General features: G+C 46.9%; 1 protein-coding gene across 1 annotated transcript; it reads left to right on the top strand.

Moving 5' to 3' along the window:
- Positions 1-3,487: 3,487 nt before the first annotated feature.
- Positions 3,488-18,155, top strand: LOC124028756 (ryanodine receptor 2-like; the record flags this gene model as incomplete). The annotated part of the gene is made up of 6 exons (XM_046340729.1): positions 3,488-3,552; positions 5,912-6,033; positions 7,316-7,365; positions 10,424-10,484; positions 16,698-16,936; positions 18,070-18,155. Coding segments are annotated over 6 exons (623 nt in total), but the record flags the coding sequence as incomplete, so codon positions are not given.
- Between the last annotated feature and the right edge of the window lie 1,374 nt (positions 18,156-19,529).

Below are 19,529 nucleotides of genomic sequence, written 5' to 3'. Positions count from 1 at the left end.
GATGCCATAGAGCTCTAGTCAACAGTAGTGCACTATATAGGGTATAGGATGCCATAGAGCTCTAGTCAACAGTAGTGCACTATATAGGGTATAGGATGCCATAGAGCTCTAGTCAACAGTAGTGCACTATATAGGTATAGGATGCCATGAGCTCTAGTCAACAGTAGTGCACTATATAGGGTATAGGATACCATAGAGCTCTAGTCAACAGTAGTGCACTATATAGGGTATAGGATGCCATAGAGCTCTAGTCAACAGTAGTGCACTATATAGGGTATAGGATGCCATAGAGCTCTAGTCAACAGTAGTGCACTACATAGGGTATAGGATGCCATAGAGCTCTAGTCAACAGTAGTGCACTACATAGGGTATAGGATGCCATAGAGCTCTAGTCAACAGTAGTGCAACAGTAGTGCCAGCTATAGGTATAGGATGCCATAGAGCTCTAGTCAACAGTAGTGCACTATATAGGGTATAGGATGCCATAGAGCTCTAGTCAACAGTAGTGCACTACATAGGGTATAGGATGCCATAGAGCTCTAGTCAACAGTAGTACTACATAGGGTATAGGATGCCATAGAGCTCTAGTCAACAGTAGTGCACTACATAGGGTATAGGATGCCATAGAGCTCTAGTCAACAGTAGTGCACTATATAGGGTATAGGATGCCATAGAGCTCTGGTCAACAGTAGTGCACTATATAGGGTATAGGATGCCATAGAGCTCTAGTCAACAGTAGTGCACTATATAGGGTATAGGATGCCATAGAGCTCTAGTCAACAGTAGTGCACTACATAGGGTATAGGATGCCATAGAGCTCTAGTCAACAGTAGTGCACTATATAGGGTATAGGATGCCATAGAGCTCTAGTCAACAGTAGTGCACTATATAGGGTATAGGATACCATAGAGCTCTAGTCAACAGTAGTGCACTACATAGGGTATAGGATGCCATAGAGCTCTGGTCAACAGTAGTGCACTACATAGGGTATAGGATGCCATAGAGCTCTAGTCAACAGGGTGCACTATATAGGGTATAGGATGCCATAGAGCTCTGGTCAACAGTAGTGCACTATATAGGGTATAGGATGCCATAGAGCTCTGGTCAACAGTAGTGCACTATATAGGGTATAGGATGCCATAGAGCTCTGGTCAACAGTAGTGCACTATATAGGGTATAGGATAGTGCACTATATAGGGTATGGGATGCATAGGAGCTCTGGTCAACAGTAGTGCACTATATAGGGTATAGGATGCCATAGAGCTCTAGGAGTGCACTATATAGGTATAGGATGCCATAGAGCTCTGTCAACAGTAGTGCACTATATAGGGTATAGGATGCCATAGAGCTCTGGTCAACAGTAGTGCACTACATAGGGTATAGGATGCCATAGAGCTCTGGTCAACAGTAGTGCACTATATAGGGTATAGGATACCATAGAGCTCTGGTCAACTGTAGTAGAATATATAGTGTATAGGATGCACTCTAGTCAACAGTAGTGCACTACATAGGGTATAGGATGCCATAGAGCTCTGGTCAACAGTAGTGCACTATATAGGGTATAGGATGCCATAGAGCTCTGGTCAACAGTAGTGCACTATATAGGGTATAGGATACCATAGAGCTCTGGTCAACAGTAGTGCACTATATAGGGTATAGGATACCATAGAGCTCTGGTCAACAGTCAACAGTAGTGCACATAGGGTATAGGATGCCATAGAGCTCTGGTCAACTGATGCCATAGATCTCTGGTCAACAGTAGTGCACTAGGGTATAGGATGCCATAGGGTATGCAGGATGGATGCCATAGAGCTTTGGTCAACAGTAGTGCACTATATAGGGTATAGGATGCCATAGAGCTCTGGTCAACAGTAGTGCACTACATAGGGTATAGGATGCCATAGAGCTCTGGTCAACAGTAGTGCACTATATAGGGTATAGGATACCATAGAGCTCTGGTCAACTGTAGTGCACTATATAGGGTATAGGATACCATAGAGCTCTGGTCAACAGTAGTGCACTATATAGGGTATAGGATGCCATAGAGCTCTAGTCAACAGTAGTGCACTACATAGGGTATAGGATGACATAGATCTCTGGTCAACAGTAGTGCACTATATAGGGTATAGGATGCCATAGAGCTCTAGTCAACAGTAGTGCACTATATAGGGTATAGGATGCCATAGAGCTCTGGTCAACAGTAGTGCACTACATAGGGTATAGGTTGCCATAGAGCTCTGGTCAACAGTAGTGCACTATATAGGGTATAGGATGCCATAGAGCTCTGGTCAACAGTAGTGCACTACATAGGGTATAGGATGCCATAGAGCTCTGGTCAACAGTAGTGCACTACATAGGGTATAGGATGCCATAGAGCTCTAGTCAACAGTAGTGCACTACATAGGGAATAGGGCTGTAGTATAAAGTAGTGCACTATATAGGGAATAGGGCTGTAGTATAAAGTAGTGCACTATATAGGGAATAGGGCTGTAGTATAGAGTAGTGTACTATATAGGGAATAGGGCTGTAGTATAGAGTCGTGCACTATATAGGGAATAGGGCTGTAGTATAGAGTAGTGCACTATATAGGGAATAGGGCTGTAGTATAGAGTAGTGCACTATATAGGGAATAGGGCTGTAGTATAGAGTAGTGCACTATGTAGGGAATAGGGCTGTAGTATAAAGTAGTGCACTATATAGGGAATAGGGCTGTAGTATAGAGTAGTGTACTATATAGGGAATAGGGCTGTAGCATAAAGTAGTGCACTATATAGGGAATAGGGCTGTAGTATAGAGTAGTGTACTATATAGGGAATAGGGCTGTAGTATAAAGTAGTGCACTACATAGGGAATAGGGCTGTAGTATAGAGTAGTGCACTATATAGGGAATAGGGCTGTAGTATAGAGTAGTGTACTATATAGGGAACAGGGCTGTAGTATAAAGTAGTGCACTATGTAGGGCTGTAGCATAAAGTAGTGCACTATATAGGGCTGTAGCATAAAGTAGTGCACTATATAGGGCTGTAGCATAAAGTAGTGCACTATATAGGGAATTGGGCTGTAGTATAAAGTAGTGCACTATATAGGGAATAGGGCTGTAGCATAAAGTAGTGCACTATATAGGGCTGTAGCATAAAGTAGTGCACTAATTAGGGAATAGGGCTGTAGTATAAAGTAGTGCACTATATAGGGAATAGGGCTGTAGTATAAAGTAGTGCACTATATAGGGAATAGGGCTGTAATATAAAGTAGTGCACTATATAGGGAATAGGGCTGTAGTATAAAGTAGTGTACTACATAGGGAATATGGCTGTAGTATAAAGTAGTGCCCTATATAGGGAGTTAGGGTGCCATTGGGGATTAAACCAATGTGTGCTACTTAAATGACTATTTCTTCAATTTAAACATTAACAATACTAATGTCTATTATTCCACTAAATTGTTGACTCTGTTCCTCTTGTCCCTGTTCTGATGTCCCCTCTATAAGACGTTGGGACACCACCGAAAGGAGAGAGCGTTCCTCACGAGCAGCAGATGAAGTTTTTTGGAAAGGTGAGACTGACTCCTGCCTGCTTTTCTCCACCATGTCCCATCACCTCAACAACCGAACACACAAACATCAACCTCAGAAGACCAAATAGTATTTACATAATATACTGAGCTCCAACCGTAGTGGGACAATTCAAATCAGTTTATTAGCATGTCATGGGGGTATGCTAACCTCCCCTGTTATTGTAATGACGAGAGGTTAGCATGTCTTGGGGGTATGCTAACCTCCCCTGTTATTGTAATGATGAGAGGTTAGCATGTCTTGGGGGTATGCTAACCTCCCCTGTTATTGTAATGATGAGAGGTTAGCATGTCTTGGGGGTATGCTAACCTCCCCTGTTATTGTAATGATGAGAGGTTAGCATGTCTTGTCAGTATGCTAACCTCCCCTGTTATTGTAATGATGAGAGGTTAGCATGTCTTGTCGGTATGCTAACCTCCCCCGTTATTGTAATGGTGAGGGGCTAGCATGCTATCCTCCCCTGTCATTGTAATGGTGAGAGGTTAGCATGCCTTGGGGGTATGCTAACCTCCCCTGTTATTGTAATGATGAGAGGTTAGCATGTCTTGTCGGTATGCTAACCTCCCCTGTTATTGTAATGGTGAGGGGCTAGCATGCTATCCTCCCCTGTCATTGTAATGGTGAGAGGTTAGCATGCCTTGGGGGTATGCTAACCTCCCCTGTTATTGTAATGGTGAGAAGTTAGCATATCTTGCTAACCTCCCCTGTTAGTATGCTAACCTCCCTTGTTATTATGCTAACCTCCCCTGTGAATGAGGTTAGCATGTCTTGAAGGTATGCTAACCTCCCTTGTTATTGTAATGACGAGAGGTTAGCATGTCTTGGGGTATGCTAACCTCCCTTGTTATTGTAATGATGATGCTAACCTCCCTTGTTATTGTAATGCTGAGAGGTTAGCATGTCTTGGAGGTATGCTAACCTCCCTTGTTATTGTAATGATGAGAGGTTAGCATGTCTTGGAGGTATGCTAACCTCCTTGTTATTGTAATGAGAGAGGTTAGCATGCTTGGAACCTCCTTGTTATTGTAATGATGAGAGGTTAGCATGTCTTGGAGGTATGCTAACCTCCCTGTTATTGTAATGATGAAAGGTTAGCATGTCTTGGAGGTATGCTAACCTCCCCTGTTATTGTAATGATTAAAGGTTAGCATGTCTTGGAGGTATGCTAACCTCCCCCTTGTAATGATTAAAGGTTAGCATGTCTTGGAGGTATGCTAACCTCCCCTGTTATTGTAATGACGAGAGGTTAGCATGTCTTGGAGGTTATGCTAACCTCCCTGTTATTGTAATGATGAGAGGTTAGCATGTCTTGGAGGAATGCTAACCCCCTGTTATTGTAATGATTAAAGGTTAGCATGTCTTGGAGGTATACTAACCTCCCCTGGTAATGGTGAGAGGTTAGCTAACTTGGAGGTATGCTCCTCCTGTTATTGTAATGGTGAGAGGTTAGCATGTCTTGGAGGTATGCTAACCTCCCCTGTTATTGTAATGGTGAGAGGTTAGCATGTCTTGGAGGTATGCTAACCTCCCCTGTTATTGTAATGGTGAGAGGTTAGCATGTCTTGGAGGTATGCTAACCTCCCCTGTTATTGTAATGATGAGAGGTTAGCATGTCTTGGAGGTATGATATATGTGCGTCTGTAACTTTCTCACTCATTATTATTCACGATTCATTCAGGATTATATTTAATCATGTTAACATTCAGATTAATGAAGTGTTTAGAAACATATTCTATTCTTCTTTACAATATATATATATATATTATTTAATCTTTATTTAACTAGGCAAGTCAGTTAAGAACAAATTCTTATTTTCAATGACGGCCTGGGAACAGTGGGTTAACTGCCTGTTCAGGGGCAGAACGACAGATTTGTACCTTGTCAGCTCGGGGGTTTGAACTCGCAACCTTCCGGTTACTAGTCCAACGCTCTAACCACTAGGCTACCCTGCCGCCCACATGATTTACTATTAATTTCTATTGGGCAACCAAATAATGTGAAACACAACCAAAACAAACAGCCAATACAGCCAACAATAGTGACAAGCAGCAGGGCCTTGTACAATAACACCCAGGCCAGGACAACACCCGGGCAACAACAACATCATGAGATGAGTTAGCGAGCAACACAGACTGGTTACCGGACAGGAGATAATAATAATAATAATAATAATAATATATGCCATTTAGCAGACGCTTTTATCCAAAGCGACTTACAGTCATGTGTGCATACATTCTACGTATGATGACCTTTGTCTCTCTGAGAAGCTAGAGTCTTTCACGTTCGCCTCATGAACTATTTCTGACCCCTGAGACTAACGGGAACCCTGGGCTCCCTTAGGTGGTCCTGCCATTGGTCGACCAGTACTTCAAGAATCACCGCCTCTACTTCCTGTCCACGGCCATCCGACCAATCAGCAGCGGGGGCCACGCCTCCAATAAGGAGAAGGAGATGGTGACAAGGTGAGAGATTATACATAGATTCGCATGTCCCAATGCATTGCTTCAGTCTCTGTAGTACAATATTAATACATGGAATGTGATTGGTGCTGTGGGTTGTTTAACATACTCTTTGAAGAGGTCGGGTTTCAGATGTTTTCAGAAGATGGGCAGGGGACTCTGTTGTCTTAGTTTCAGGGGGAAGCTAGTTCCCCCTTCGGGGGTGCCAGGAGCACAGTGTTGCCTTGAAACCCTGGTCTGTAGCTCTAGTCCTGACACAGTGTTGTTTCTAAACCCTGGACTGTAAGCTCTAGTCCCGATACTGTTGTTTCTAAACCCTGGACTGTAGCTCTAGTCCTGACACAGTGTTGTTTCTAAACCCTGGCCTGTAGCTCTAGTCCTGACACAGTGTTGTTTCTAAACCCTGGTCTGTAGCTCTAGTCCTGACACAGTGTTGTTTCTAAACCCTGGACTGTAGCTCTAGTCCTGATACTGTTGTTTCTAAACCCTGGACTGTAGCTCTAGTCCTGACACAGTGTTGTTTCTAAACCCTGGACTGTAGCTCTAGTCCTGACACAGTGTTGTTTCTAAACCCTGGACTGTAGCTCTAGTCCTGGCACAGTGTTGTTTCTAAACCCTGGACTGTAGCTCTAGTCCTGACACAGTGTTGTTTCTAAACCCTGGACTGTAGCTCTAGTCTTGACACAGTGTTGTTTCTAAACCCTGGACTGTAGCTCTAGTCCTGACACTATTGTTTCTAAACCCTGGACTGTAGCTCTAGTCCTGACACAGTGTTGTTTCTAAACCCTGGACTGTAGCTCTAGTCCTGACACAGTGTTGTTTCTAAACCCTGGACTGTAGCTCTAGTCATGATACTGTTGTTTCTAAACCCTGGACTGTAGTTCTAGTCCTGACACAGTGTTGTTTCTAAACCCTGGACTGTAGCTCTAGTCCTGATACGGTGTTGTTTCTAAACCCTGGACTGTAGCTCTAGTCCTGACACAGTGTTGTTTCTAAACCCTGGCCTGTAGCTCTAGTCCTGACACAGTGTTGTTTCTAAACCCTGGACTGTAGCTCTAGTCCTGACACAGTGTTGCTTTGAAACCCTGGACTGTAGCTCTAGTCCTGACACAGTGTTGCTTTGAAACCCTGGACTGTAGCTCTGTAGATGTGTAAATCTGAGTGATTCAGACATCACTCACTCTTATAAAGCAGACTATTCTTCTTCTTCTTCAAGTTGCGTCACTTGATTATCTTGTCTTTGTTTCCTCTCTTTCCTCTTACGTTTTCTTCATCTTCTCTTCAGCCTGTTCTGCAAACTGGGACTTCTTGTCAGACATAGGATATCATTGTTTGGTAAGAAGGCTGTGAAGAGTGTGCTTCTAAGGATAGTGTGGACATTTGGAGTGTGTCCCAAATGAGTCCCTGTCCCCTATGTAGTGCACTACTTTAGACCAGGACCTATAGCCAAATGGCACCCTGTTCCCTATGTAGTGCACTACTTTTGACCAAATCCCTTTGCACTATAAAGGGTGCCATTTGGGACACATGTAATAGTTTAATGCTGGGTTTAATACCCCTGTCTCCATCCCCTACCCCTGTCTCCATCCCCTACCCCTGTCTCCATCCCCTACCCCTGTCTCCATCCCCTACCCCTGTCTCCATCCCCTACCCCTGGTCCCAGCTAATACCCCTGTCTCCATCCCCTACCCCTGTCTCCATCCCCTACCCCTGTCTCCATCCCCTACCCCTGGTCCCAGCTAATACCCCTGTCTCCATCCCCTACCCCTGTCTCCATCCCCTACCCCTGTCTCCATCCCCTACCCCTGTCTCCATCCACTACCCCTGGTTCCAGCTCCTACCCCTGGTCCCAGCTAATACCCCTGTCTCCATCCCCTACCCCTGTCTCCATCCCCTACCCCTGGTCCCAGCTCCTACCCCTGTCTCCATCCCCTACCCCTGTCTCCATCCCCTACCCCTGTCTCCATCCCCTATCCCCTGTCTCCATCCCCTGTCTCCATCCCCCCCTGTCTCCATCCCCTACCCCTGTCTCCATCCCCCCTGTCTCCATCCCCTGTCTCCATCCCCTACCCCTGTCTCCATCCCCTACCCCTGGTCCCAGCTAATACCCCTGGTCCCAGCTCCTACCCCTGGTCCCAGCTCCTACCCCTGTCTCCATCCCCTACCCCTGTCTCCATCCCCTACCCCTGGTCCCAGCTAATACCCCTGGTCCCAGCTCCTACCCCTGTCTCCATCCCCTACCCCTGTCTCCATCCCCTACCCCTGGTTCCAGCTCCTACCCCTGTCTCCATCCCCTACCCCTGGTCCCAGCTAATACCCCTGTCTCCATCCCCTACCCCTGGTCCCAGCTAATACCCCTGTCTCCATCCCCTACCCCTGGTCCCAGCTAATACCCCTGTCTCCATCCCCTACCCCTGGTCCCAGCTAATACCCCTGGTCCCAGCTCCTACCCCTGGTCCCAGCTCCTACCCCTGGTTCCAGCTCCTACCCCTGGTCCCAGCTCCAACCCCTGGTCCCAGCCCCTACCCCTGGTCCCAGCTCCTATCCCTGGTCCCAGCTCCAGCTCTTTTCCCAGATCCTAAACCCGGTCCCAGCTCCTACCCATGGCCCAGCTCCTATCCCTGGTCCCAGCTCCTCCAACCTGTCCCCAGCTCCTAAACCCGGTCCCAGCTCCTACCCATGGCCCAGCTCCTACCCCTGGTCCCAGCTCCAGCTCTTTTCCCAGCTCCTAAACCCGGTCCCAGCTCCTACCCATGGCCCAGCTCCTACCCCTGGTCCCAGCTCCTACCCCTGGTTCCAGCTCCTACCCCTGGTCCCAGCTCCAACCCCTGGTCCCAGCCCCTACCCCTGGTCCCAGCTCCTATCCCTGGTCCCAGCTCCAGCTCTTTTCCCAGATCCTAAACCCGGTCCCAGCTCCTACCCATGGCCCAGCTCCTATCCCTGGTCCCAGCTCCTCCAACCTGTCCCCAGCTCCTAAACCCGGTCCCAGCTCCTACCCATGGCCCAGCTCCTACCCCTGGTCCCAGCTCCAGCTCTTTTCCCAGCTCCTAAACCCGGTCCCAGCTCCTACCCATGGCCCAGCTCCTATCCCTGGTCCCAGCTCCTCCCCCTGGCCCCAGCTCCTCCCCCTGGCCCCAGCTCCTCCCCCTGTCCCCAGCTCCTCCCCCTGGCCCCAGCTCCTCCCTATAGGCACTTCAAATACTGCAGATGCCTGTGAAGCATGCAAAGTTTTCTAATCCGATGAGACCGAATGCTCTGGCTATGCATGGTGTAAAGTGTAGTTCCTGTGCTGTTTGTCATATCCATTGAATAACACGCTGAGTAAAGCTGTTATCACCTATTTCAGTGATTGATTTCCTCTTTAAATGCTCACTCATAGACATTAATTTGGTCAAATAGATGAAACAATTCAAACTAACCTGGTTTAGTTTCTGTAATGGTAAAGACATCAACACTTCCCCCCATGTCATTACCTTTTCAAACCGCTTCTCGAGGACCCCCCCACCCCCAAACCGTTTCACTATGTGGTAGTAGTGAATTATCTCACCTGATTGAGGGGGGGGGAGTCCTCGAGAGGGGGGTCCCCCGGTTTGAAAAGCCCTGCCTTAGGTCTAGGTTACTGGTGTTTTATATTGGAAGTGTGTGATCTGTCCATCTAAACCTACATGCGTGTTGTCTTCAGTAGTATCAGTACACTGGACCCTGTGGTTCTGTCTCATCTCTACACTGGACCCTGTGGTTCTGTATCCATGCATGTCTCAGCTCTACACTGGACCCTGTGGTTCTGTATCCATGCATGTCTCAGCTCTACACTGGACCCTGTGGTTCTGTGGTTCTGTATCCATGCATGTCTCAGCTCTACACTGGACCCTGTGGTTCTGTGGTTCTGTATCCATGCATGTCTCAGCTCTACACTGGACCCTGTGGTTCTGTATCCATGCATGTCTCAGCTCTACACTGGACCCTGTGGTTCTGTATCCATGCATGTCTCAGCTCTACACTGGACCCTGTGGTTCTGTATCCATGCTTGTCTCAGCTCTACACTGGACCCTGTGTTTCTGTATCCATGCTTGTCTCAGCTCGTCTATATGCTGTGGTTCTGTATCCATGCTTGTCTCAGCTCGTCTATATGCTGTCGTTCTGTATCCATGCTTGTCTCAGCTCGTCTATATGCCGTGGTTCTGTATCCATGCTTGTCTCAGCTCTACACTGGACCCTGTGTTTCTGTATCCATGCTTGTCTCAGCTCGTCTATATGCCGTGGTCCCGTATCCATGCTTGTCTCAGCTCGTCTATATGCTGTCGTTCTGTATCCATGCTTGTCTCAGCTCGTCTATATGCCGTGGTGCTACAGGACTACTCATGCTGTAACACTGCCTCATGTCTCCACACAGGAAGCCATGCTACCTCCATAGTCAACTGTCTTCACATACTGGGTCAGACACTGGACGCCAGGTGAGTGACCACATGCACCCTATTCATATGGAAGTCATATTGACTGCGTTTGGATCCCCATTAGCTGATGTCATGATGTGGTAAAAGTTGTTTTTCTCAACATGTTAGTTTCACCATTACCCTCTGGGTTTAGAATCCAGCCATCTCTCAACATGTTGTTTCACCATTACCCTCTGGGTTTAGAATCCAGCCATCTCTCAACATGTAGTTTCACCATTACCCTCTGGGTTTAGAATCCAGCCATCTCTCAACATGTTGTTTCACCATTACCCTCTGGGTTTAGAATCCAGCCATCTCTCAACATGTAGTTTCACCATTACCCTCTGGGTTTAGAATCCAGCCATCTCTCAACATGTAGTTTCACCATTACCCTCTGGGTTTAGAATCCAGCCATCTCTCAACATGTAGTTTCACCATTACCCTCTGGGTTTAGAATCCAGCCATCTTTCAATATGTTGTTTCACCATTACCCTCTGGGTTTAGAATCCAGCCATCTCTCAAAATGTTGTTTCACCATTACCCACTGGGTTTAGAATCCAGCCATCTCTCAACATGTAGTTTCACCATTACCCTCTGGGTTTAGAATCCAGCCATCTCTCAACATGTAGTTTCACCATTACCCTCTGGCTTTAGAATCCAGCCATCTCTCAATATGTTGTTTCACCATTACCCACTGGGTTTAGAATCCAGCCATCTCTCAACATGTTGTTTCACCATTACCCTCTGGGTTTAGAATCCAGCCATCTCTCAACATGTTGTTTCACCATTACCCTCTGGGTTTAGAATCCAGCCATCTCTCAACATGTTGTTTCACCATTACATTTACATTTACATTTAAGTCATTTAGCAGACGCTCTTATCCAGAGCGACTTACAAATTGGTGCAATCACCTTATGACATCCAGTGGGACAGTCACTTAACAATAGTGCATCTAAAACTTAGGGGGGGGTGGGGTGAGAGGGATTACTTAACCTATCCTAGGTATTCCTTAAAGAGGTGGGGTTTCAGGTGTCTCCGGAAGGTGGTGATTGACTCCGCTGTCCTGGCGTCGTGAGGGAGTTTGTTCCACCATTGGGGGGCCAGGGCAGCGAACAGTTTTGACTGGGCTGAGCGGGAGCTGTACTTCCTCAGTGGTAGGGAGGCGAGCAGGCCAGAGGTGGATGAACGCAGTGCCCTTGTTTGGGTGTAGGGCCTGATCAGAGCCTGGAGGTACTGAGGTGCCGTTCCCCTCACAGCTCCGTAGGCAAGCACCATGGTCTTGTAGCGGATGCGAGCTTCAACTGGAAGCCAGTGGAGAGAACGGAGGAGCGGGGTGACGTGAGAGAACTTGGGAAGGTTGAACACCAGACGGGCTGCGGCGTTCTGGATGAGTTGAAGGGGTTTAATGGCACAGGCAGGGAGCCCAGCCAACAGCGAGTTGCAGTAATCCAGACGGGAGATGACAAGTGCCTGGATTAGGACCTGCGCCGCTTCCTGTGTGAGGCAGGGTCGTACTCTGCGGATGTTGTAGAGCATGAACCTACAGGAACGGGCCACCGCCTTGATGTTAGTTGAGAACGACAGGGTGTTGTCCAGGATCACGCCAAGGTTCTTGGCGCTCTGGGAGGAGGACACAATGGAGTTGTCAACCGTGATGGCGAGATCATGGAACGGGCAGTCCTTCCCCGGGAGGAAGAGCAGCTCCGTCTTGCCGAGGTTCAGCTTGAGGTGGTGATCCGTCATCCACACTGATATGTCTGCCAGACATGCAGAGATGCGATTCGCCACCTGGTCATCAGAAGGGGAAAGGAGAAGATTAATTGTGTGTCGTCTGCATAGCAATGATAAGAGAGACCATGTGAGGTTATGACAGAGCCAAGTGACTTGGTGTATAGCGAGAATAGGGAGAGGGCCAAGAACAGAGCCCTGGGGACACCAGTGGTGAGAGCGCGTGGTGAGGAGACAGATTCTCGCCACGCCACCTGGTAGGAGCGACCTGTCAGGTAGGACGCAATCCAAGCGTGGGCCGCGCCGGAGATGCCCAACTCGGAGAGGGTGGAGAGGAGGATCTGATGGTTCACAGTATCGAAGGCAGCCGATAGATCTAGAAGGATGAGAGCAGAGGAGAGAGAGTTAGCTTTAGCAGTGCGGAGCGCCTCCGTGATACAGAGGAGAGCAGTCTCAGTTGAATGACTAGTCTTGAAACCTGACTGATTTGGATCAAGAAGGTCATTCAGAGAGAGATAGCGGGAGAGCTGGCCAAGGACGGCACGTTCAAGAGTTTTGGAGAGAAAAGAAAGAAGGGATACTGGTCTGTAATTGTTGACATCGGAGGGATCGAGTGTAGGTTTTTTCAGAAGGGGTGCAACTCTCGCTCTCTTGAAGACGGAAGGGACGTAGCCAACGGTCAGGGATGAGTTGATGAGCGAGGTGAGGTAGGGGAGAAGGTCTCCGGAAATGGTCTGGAGAAGAGAGGAGGGGATAGGGTCAAGCGGGCAGGTTGTTGGGCGGCCGGCCGTCACAAGACGCGAGATTTCATCTGGAGAGAGAGGGGAGAAAGAGGTCAGAGCACAGGGTAGGGCAGTGTGAGCAGAACCAGCGGTGTCGTTTGACTTAGCAAACGAGGATCGGATGTCGTCGACCTTCTTTTCAAAATGGTTGACGAAGTCATCTGCAGAGAGGGAGGAGGGGGGAGGGGGCGGAGGATTCAGGAGGGAGGAGAAGGTGGCAAAGAGCTTCCTAGGGTTGGAGGCAGAAGCTTGGAATTTAGCGTGGTAGAAAGTGGCTTTAGCAGCAGAGACAGAGGAGGAAAATGTAGAGAGGAGGGAGTGAAAGGATGCCAGGTCCGCAGGGAGGCGAGTTTTCCTCCATTTCCGCTCGGCTGCCCGGAGCCCTGTTCTGTGAGCTCGCAATGAGTCATCGAGCCACGGAGCGGGAGGGGAGGACCGAGCCGGCCTGGAGGATAGGGGACATAGAGAGTCAAGGGATGCAGAGAGGGAGGAGAGGAGGGTTGAGGAGGCAGAATCAGGAGATAGGTGGGAGAAGGTTTGAGCGGAGGGAAGAGATGATAGGATGGAAGAGGAGAGAGTAGCGGGGGAGAGAGAGCGAAGGTTGGGACGGCGCGATACCATCCGAGTAGGGGCAGTGTGGGAGGTGTTGGATGAGAGCGAGAGGGAAAAGGATACAAGGCAGTGGTCGGAGACTTGGAGGGAGTTGCAATGAGGTTAGTGGAAGAACAGCATCTAGTAAAGATGAGGTCGAGCGTATTGCCTGCCTTGTGAGTAGGGGGGAAGGTGAGAGGGTGAGGTCAAAAGAGGAGAGGAGTGGAAAGAAGGAGGCAGAGAGGAAAGAGTCAAAGGTAGACGTGGGGAGGTTAAAGTCGCCCAGAACTGTGAGAGGTGAGCCGTCCTCAGGAAAGGAGCTTATCAAGGCATCAAGCTCATTGATGAACTCTCCGAGGGAACCTGGAGGGCGATAAATGATAAGGATGTTAAGCTTGAAAGGGCTAGTAACTGTGACAGCATGGAATTCAAAGGAGGCGATAGACAGATGGGTAAGGGGAGAAAGAGAGAATGACCACTTGGGAGAGATGAGGATCCCGGTGCCACCACCCCGCTGACCAGACGCTCTCGGGGTGTGCGAGAACACGTGGGCGGACGAAGAGAGAGCAGTAGGAGTAGCAGTGTTGTCTGTGGTGATCCATGTTTCCGTCAGGGCCAAGAAGTCGAGGGACTGGAGGGAGGCATGGGCTGAGATGAACTCTGCCTTGTTGACCGCAGATTGGCAGTTCCAGAGGCTACCGGAGACCTGGAACTCCACGTGGGTCGTGCGCGCTGGGACCACCAGAGTAGGGTGGCCGCGGCCACGCGGTGAGGAGCGTTTGTATGGTCTGTGCAGAGAGGAGAGAACAGGGATAAACCGACACATAGTTGACAGGCTACAGAAGAGGCTACGCTAATGCAAAGGAGATTGGAATGACAAGTGGACTACACGTCTCGAATGTTCAGAAAGTTAAGCTACGTAGCAAGAATCTTATTGACTAAAATGATTAAAATGATACAGTACTGCTGAAGTAGGCCAGCTGGCAGTGGGTGCGTTGTTGACACTACACTAATCAAGTCGTTCCGTTGAGTGTAATAGTTTCTGCAGTGTTGCTATTCGGGGGCTAGCAGGCTAGCTAGCAGTGTTGTTTACGTTACGTTGCGTTAAAAGAACGACAATAGATGGCTAGCGAACCTAGAAAATCGCTCTAGACTACACAATTATCTTTGATACAAAGACGGCTATGTAGCTAGCTAAGTAGCTAGCTACGATCAAACAAATCAAACCGTTGTACTGTAATGAGAATGAAGTGAAAATGTGATACAACCTGTGAATGCGACCGGGTAGTTGAGTTCTAAACAGAAGACGTTGGCTAGCGTTGGCTAGCTGTTGGCTAGCTAGCAGAGTCACCTACGTTAAGGACGACAAATAGCTGGCTAGCTAACCTCGGTAAATTAAGATAATCACTCTAAGACTACACACTCTAAACCTAAACAACACAATTATCTTGGATACGATGATACGATGATACGAAGACAGCAAAGACAGCTATGTAGCTAGCTAACACTACACTGATCAGTCGTTCAGTTGAGTGTAACAGTTTCTCCAGTGCAGCTAATCAGTGGACGTACCCTCTGGATATAGAATCCAGCCATCTCTCAACATGTTGTTTCACCATTACCCTCTGGGTTTAGAATCCAGCCATCTCTCAACATGTAGTTTCACCATTACCCACTGGGTTTAGAATCCAGCCATCTCTCAATATGTTGTTTCACCATTACCCACTGGGTTTAGAATCCAGCCATCTCTCAACATGTTGTTTCACCATTACCCACTGGGTTTAGAATCCAGCCATCTCTCAATATGTTGTTTCACCATTACCCACTGGGTTTAGAATCCAGCCATCTCTCAATATGTTGTTTCACCATTACCCACTGGGTTTAGAATCCAGCCATCTCTCAACATGTTAGTTTCACCATTACCCTCTGGGTTTAGAATCCAGCCATCTCTCAACATGTAGTTTCACCATTACCCACTGGGTTTAGAATCCAGCCATCTCTCAATATGTTGTTTCACCATTACCCACTGGGTTTAGAATCCAGCCCCGATACTGTGAGAATCCAGCCATCTCTCAATATGTTGTTTCACCATTACCCTCTGGGTTTAGAATCCAGCCATCTCTCAACATGTAGTTTCACCATTACCCACTGGGTTTAGAATCCAGCCATCTCTCAATATGTTGTTTCACCATTACCCACTGGGTTTAGAATCCAGCCCTGATACTGTGAGAATCCAGCCATCTCTCAATATGTTGTTTCACCATTACCCTCTGGGTTTAGAATCCAGCCATCTCTCAACATGTTAGTTTCACCATTACCCTCTGGGTTTAGAATCCAGCCATCTCTCAACATGTAGTTTCACCATTACCCTCTGGGTTTAGAATCCAGCCATCTCTCAACATGTAGTTTCACCATTACCCTCTGGGTTTAGAATCCAGCCATCTCTCAACATGTTGTTTCACCATTATCCTCTGGGTTTAGAATCCAGCCATCTCTCAACATGTTAGTTTCACCATTACCCTCTGGGTTTAGAATCCAGCCATCTCTCAACATGTTGTTTCACCATTACCCTCTGGGTTTAGAATCCAGCCATCTCTCAACATGTTGTTTCACCATTACCCTCTGGGTTTAGAATCCAGCCCCGATACTGTGAGAATCCAGCCATCTCTCAACATGTTGTTTCACCATTACCCCCTGGGTTTAGAATCCAGCCCCGATACTGTGAGAATCCAGCCATCTCTCAACATGTTGTCTGCATCCCCACAACCTGTGCATTTGAGAAAGCTTGGTGTGATTGTGAGAATCCAGCCATCTCTCAACATGTTGTCTGCATCCCCACAACCTGTGCATTTGAGAAAGCTTGGTGTGATTGTGAGAATCCAGCCATCTCTCAACATGTTGTCTGCATCCCCACAACCTGTGCATTTGAGAAAGCTTGGTGTGATTGTGAGTTAATGGTTGCTTTGTTATCTCCATTCATAATAATCTGTGCCATTAAGCAGACGATTTTATCCTGACTGAGCCACCACGTGTGTGTGTGTATACATTTTAAGTATGGTTGGCCCCGGGATTCGAACCCACAATCCTGGTTCTCTACCAACTGATGGTAATATAATCCGTGTCTGTTCTCCAGGACGGTGATGAAGACGGGTCTGGAGACGGTGAAGACGGCGTTGAGGACGTTCTTCAACAACGCAGCGGAGGACTTGGAGAAGACTTTAGAGAACCTGAAACAGGGCCAGTTCACTCACAGTCACTCCCAGCCCAAAGGAGTCACCCAGATCATTAACTACACCAGCGTAGCCCTGCTCCCTGTCCTCTCCTCCCTGTTCGAACACATCGGGCAGAACCTCTTTGGGGAAGACCTCATATGTATGCATACCAGTAGATCAATTCACATTTTGATCATTTGTTTTTTTGCTGAACAAAACCTTATATAGGGGCATTTCCACCAAAGCCTGATGAGAGCTTGTAGCACCACCTATTGGCCAATGATGAAACTGCATTTACCTGTAGCTCAAACACAAGACAAGCCCTCATTAGTCATTGTTAATTAAAAAGGCCATCCCTGTATCTCACACAAGACAAGCCCTCATTAGTCATTGTTAATTAAAAAGGCCATCCCTGTCGCTCAAACACAAGACAAGCCCTCATTAGTCATTGTTAATTAAAAAGGTCATCCCTGTAGCTCAAACACAAGACAAGCCCTCATTAGTCATTGTTAATTAAAAAGGCCATCCCTGTGTCTCACACAAGACAAGCCCTCATTAGTCATTGTTAATTAAAAAGGCCATCCCTGTAGCTCAAACACAAGACAAGCCCTCATTAGTCATTGTTAATTAAAAAGGCCATCCCTGTGTCTCACACAAGACAAGCCCTCATTAGTCATTGTTAATTAAAAAGGCCATCCCTGTAGCTCAAACACAAGACAAGCCCTCATTAGTCATTGTTAATTAAAAAGGCCATCCCTGTAGCTCAAACACAAGACAAGCCCTCATTAGTCATTGTTAATTAAAAAGGCCATCCCTGTAGCTCAAACACAAGACAAGCCCTCATTAGTCATTGTTAATTAAAAAGGCCATCCCTGTATCTCACACAAGACAAGCCCTCATTAGTCATTGTTAATTAAAAAGGCCATCCCTGTAGCTTTTGACCCCTAATGTCTTATTGTAGTTCAAATACACCATCCTGTAAAGGTCATACTGTAGGTCCTCTGTGTAAGGAGACCGTCCTGTAAAGGTCATACTGTAGGTCCTCTGTGTAAGGAGACCGTCCTGTAAAGGTCATACTGTAGGTCCTCTGTGTAAGGAGACCGTCCTGTAAAGGTCATACTGTAGGTCCTCTGTGTAAGGAGACCGTCCTGTAAAGGTCATACTGTAGGTCCTCTGTGTAAGGAGACCGTCCTGTAAAGGTCATACTGTAGGTCCTCTGTGTAAGGAGACCGTCCTGTAAAGGTCATACTGTAGGTCCTCTGTGTAAGGAGTCTTCCCTTGTTGTCTTCACAGTGGATGACGTCCAGGTGGCCTGTTATAGGATCCTCAACAGCCTGTATAGTCTTGGTACCAACAACAGCATCTACGTAGAAAGGTAACGTCACAATGAAATGCAATGTAAACACGCTGATGAATTAAGAGGAAGTCAATCACACAGTCAACTCCAGCTCATTTAGTAAGTTCACCATTCTGCGATTCTCACTGTTAAACGTCGTAACAGTGTTCAACACAATGCTCTTTTCGTCATCATTCGGTCTGATCCGTTATCATTCCATCTGATCCGTTATCATTCCATCTGATCCGCTATCGTTCCATCTGATCCGTTATCGTTCCATCTGATCCGTTATCATTCCATCTGATCCGTTATCATTCCATCTGATCCGTTATCATCTGATCTTATCCGTTATCATTCCATCTGATCTGTTATCATTCCATCTGATCCGTTATCATTCCATCTGATCCGTTATCATTCCATCTGATCCGTTATCATCTGATCTGATCCGTTATCATCTGATCTTATCCGTTATCATTCCATCTGATCCGTTATCATCTGATCTGATCCGTTATCATTTAATCTGATCCGTTATCATTTGATCTGATCCGTTATCATTCCATCTGATCTGTTATCATTCCATCTGATCCGTTATCATCTGATCCGTTATCATCTGATCTGATCCGTTATCATCTGATCTGATCCGTTATCATTTAATCTGATCCGTTATCATTTAATCTGATCCGTTATCATCTGATCTGATCCGTTATCATTTAATCTGATCCGTTATCATTCCATCTGATCTGTTATCATTCCATCTGATCTGTTATCATTTAATCTGATCCGTTATCATCTGATCTGATCCGTTATCATTTAATCTGATCCGTTATCATTCCATCTGATCTGTTATCATTCCATCTGATCTGTTATCATTCCATCTGATCCGTTATCATCTGATCCGTTATCATTCCATCTGATCTGTTATCATCTGATCTGATCCGTTATCATTTAATCTGATCCGTTATCATTTGATCTGATCCGTTATCACCTGATCTGATCCGTTATCATTCCATCTGATCCGTTATCACCTGATCTGATCCGTTATCACCTGATCTGATCCGTTATCATTCCATCTGATCCGTATCATCTGATCCGTTATCATCTGATCTGATCCGTTATCATTCGATCTGATCCGTTATCATTCCATCTGATCCGTTATCACCTGATCTGATCCGTTATCATTCCATCTGATCCGTTATCATTCCATCTGATCCGTTATCATCTGATCTGATCCGTTATCATCTGATCTGATCCGTTATCATTCCATCTGATCCGTTATCATTCCATCTGATCTGTTATCATTCCATCTGATCCGTTATCATCTGATCTGATCCGTTATCATTCCATCTGATCCGTTATCACCTGATCTGATCCGTTATCATTTGATCTGATCAGTCAACGGCCATTTTTTTTCTAAAGT

This window comes from Oncorhynchus gorbuscha, unplaced genomic scaffold (assembly GCF_021184085.1).
Source record: "Oncorhynchus gorbuscha isolate QuinsamMale2020 ecotype Even-year unplaced genomic scaffold, OgorEven_v1.0 Un_scaffold_4803, whole genome shotgun sequence".
NCBI classification, from domain to species: Eukaryota; Metazoa; Chordata; class Actinopteri; order Salmoniformes; family Salmonidae; genus Oncorhynchus; species Oncorhynchus gorbuscha.
This window is presented reverse-complemented; position numbering and strand designations above follow the sequence as displayed.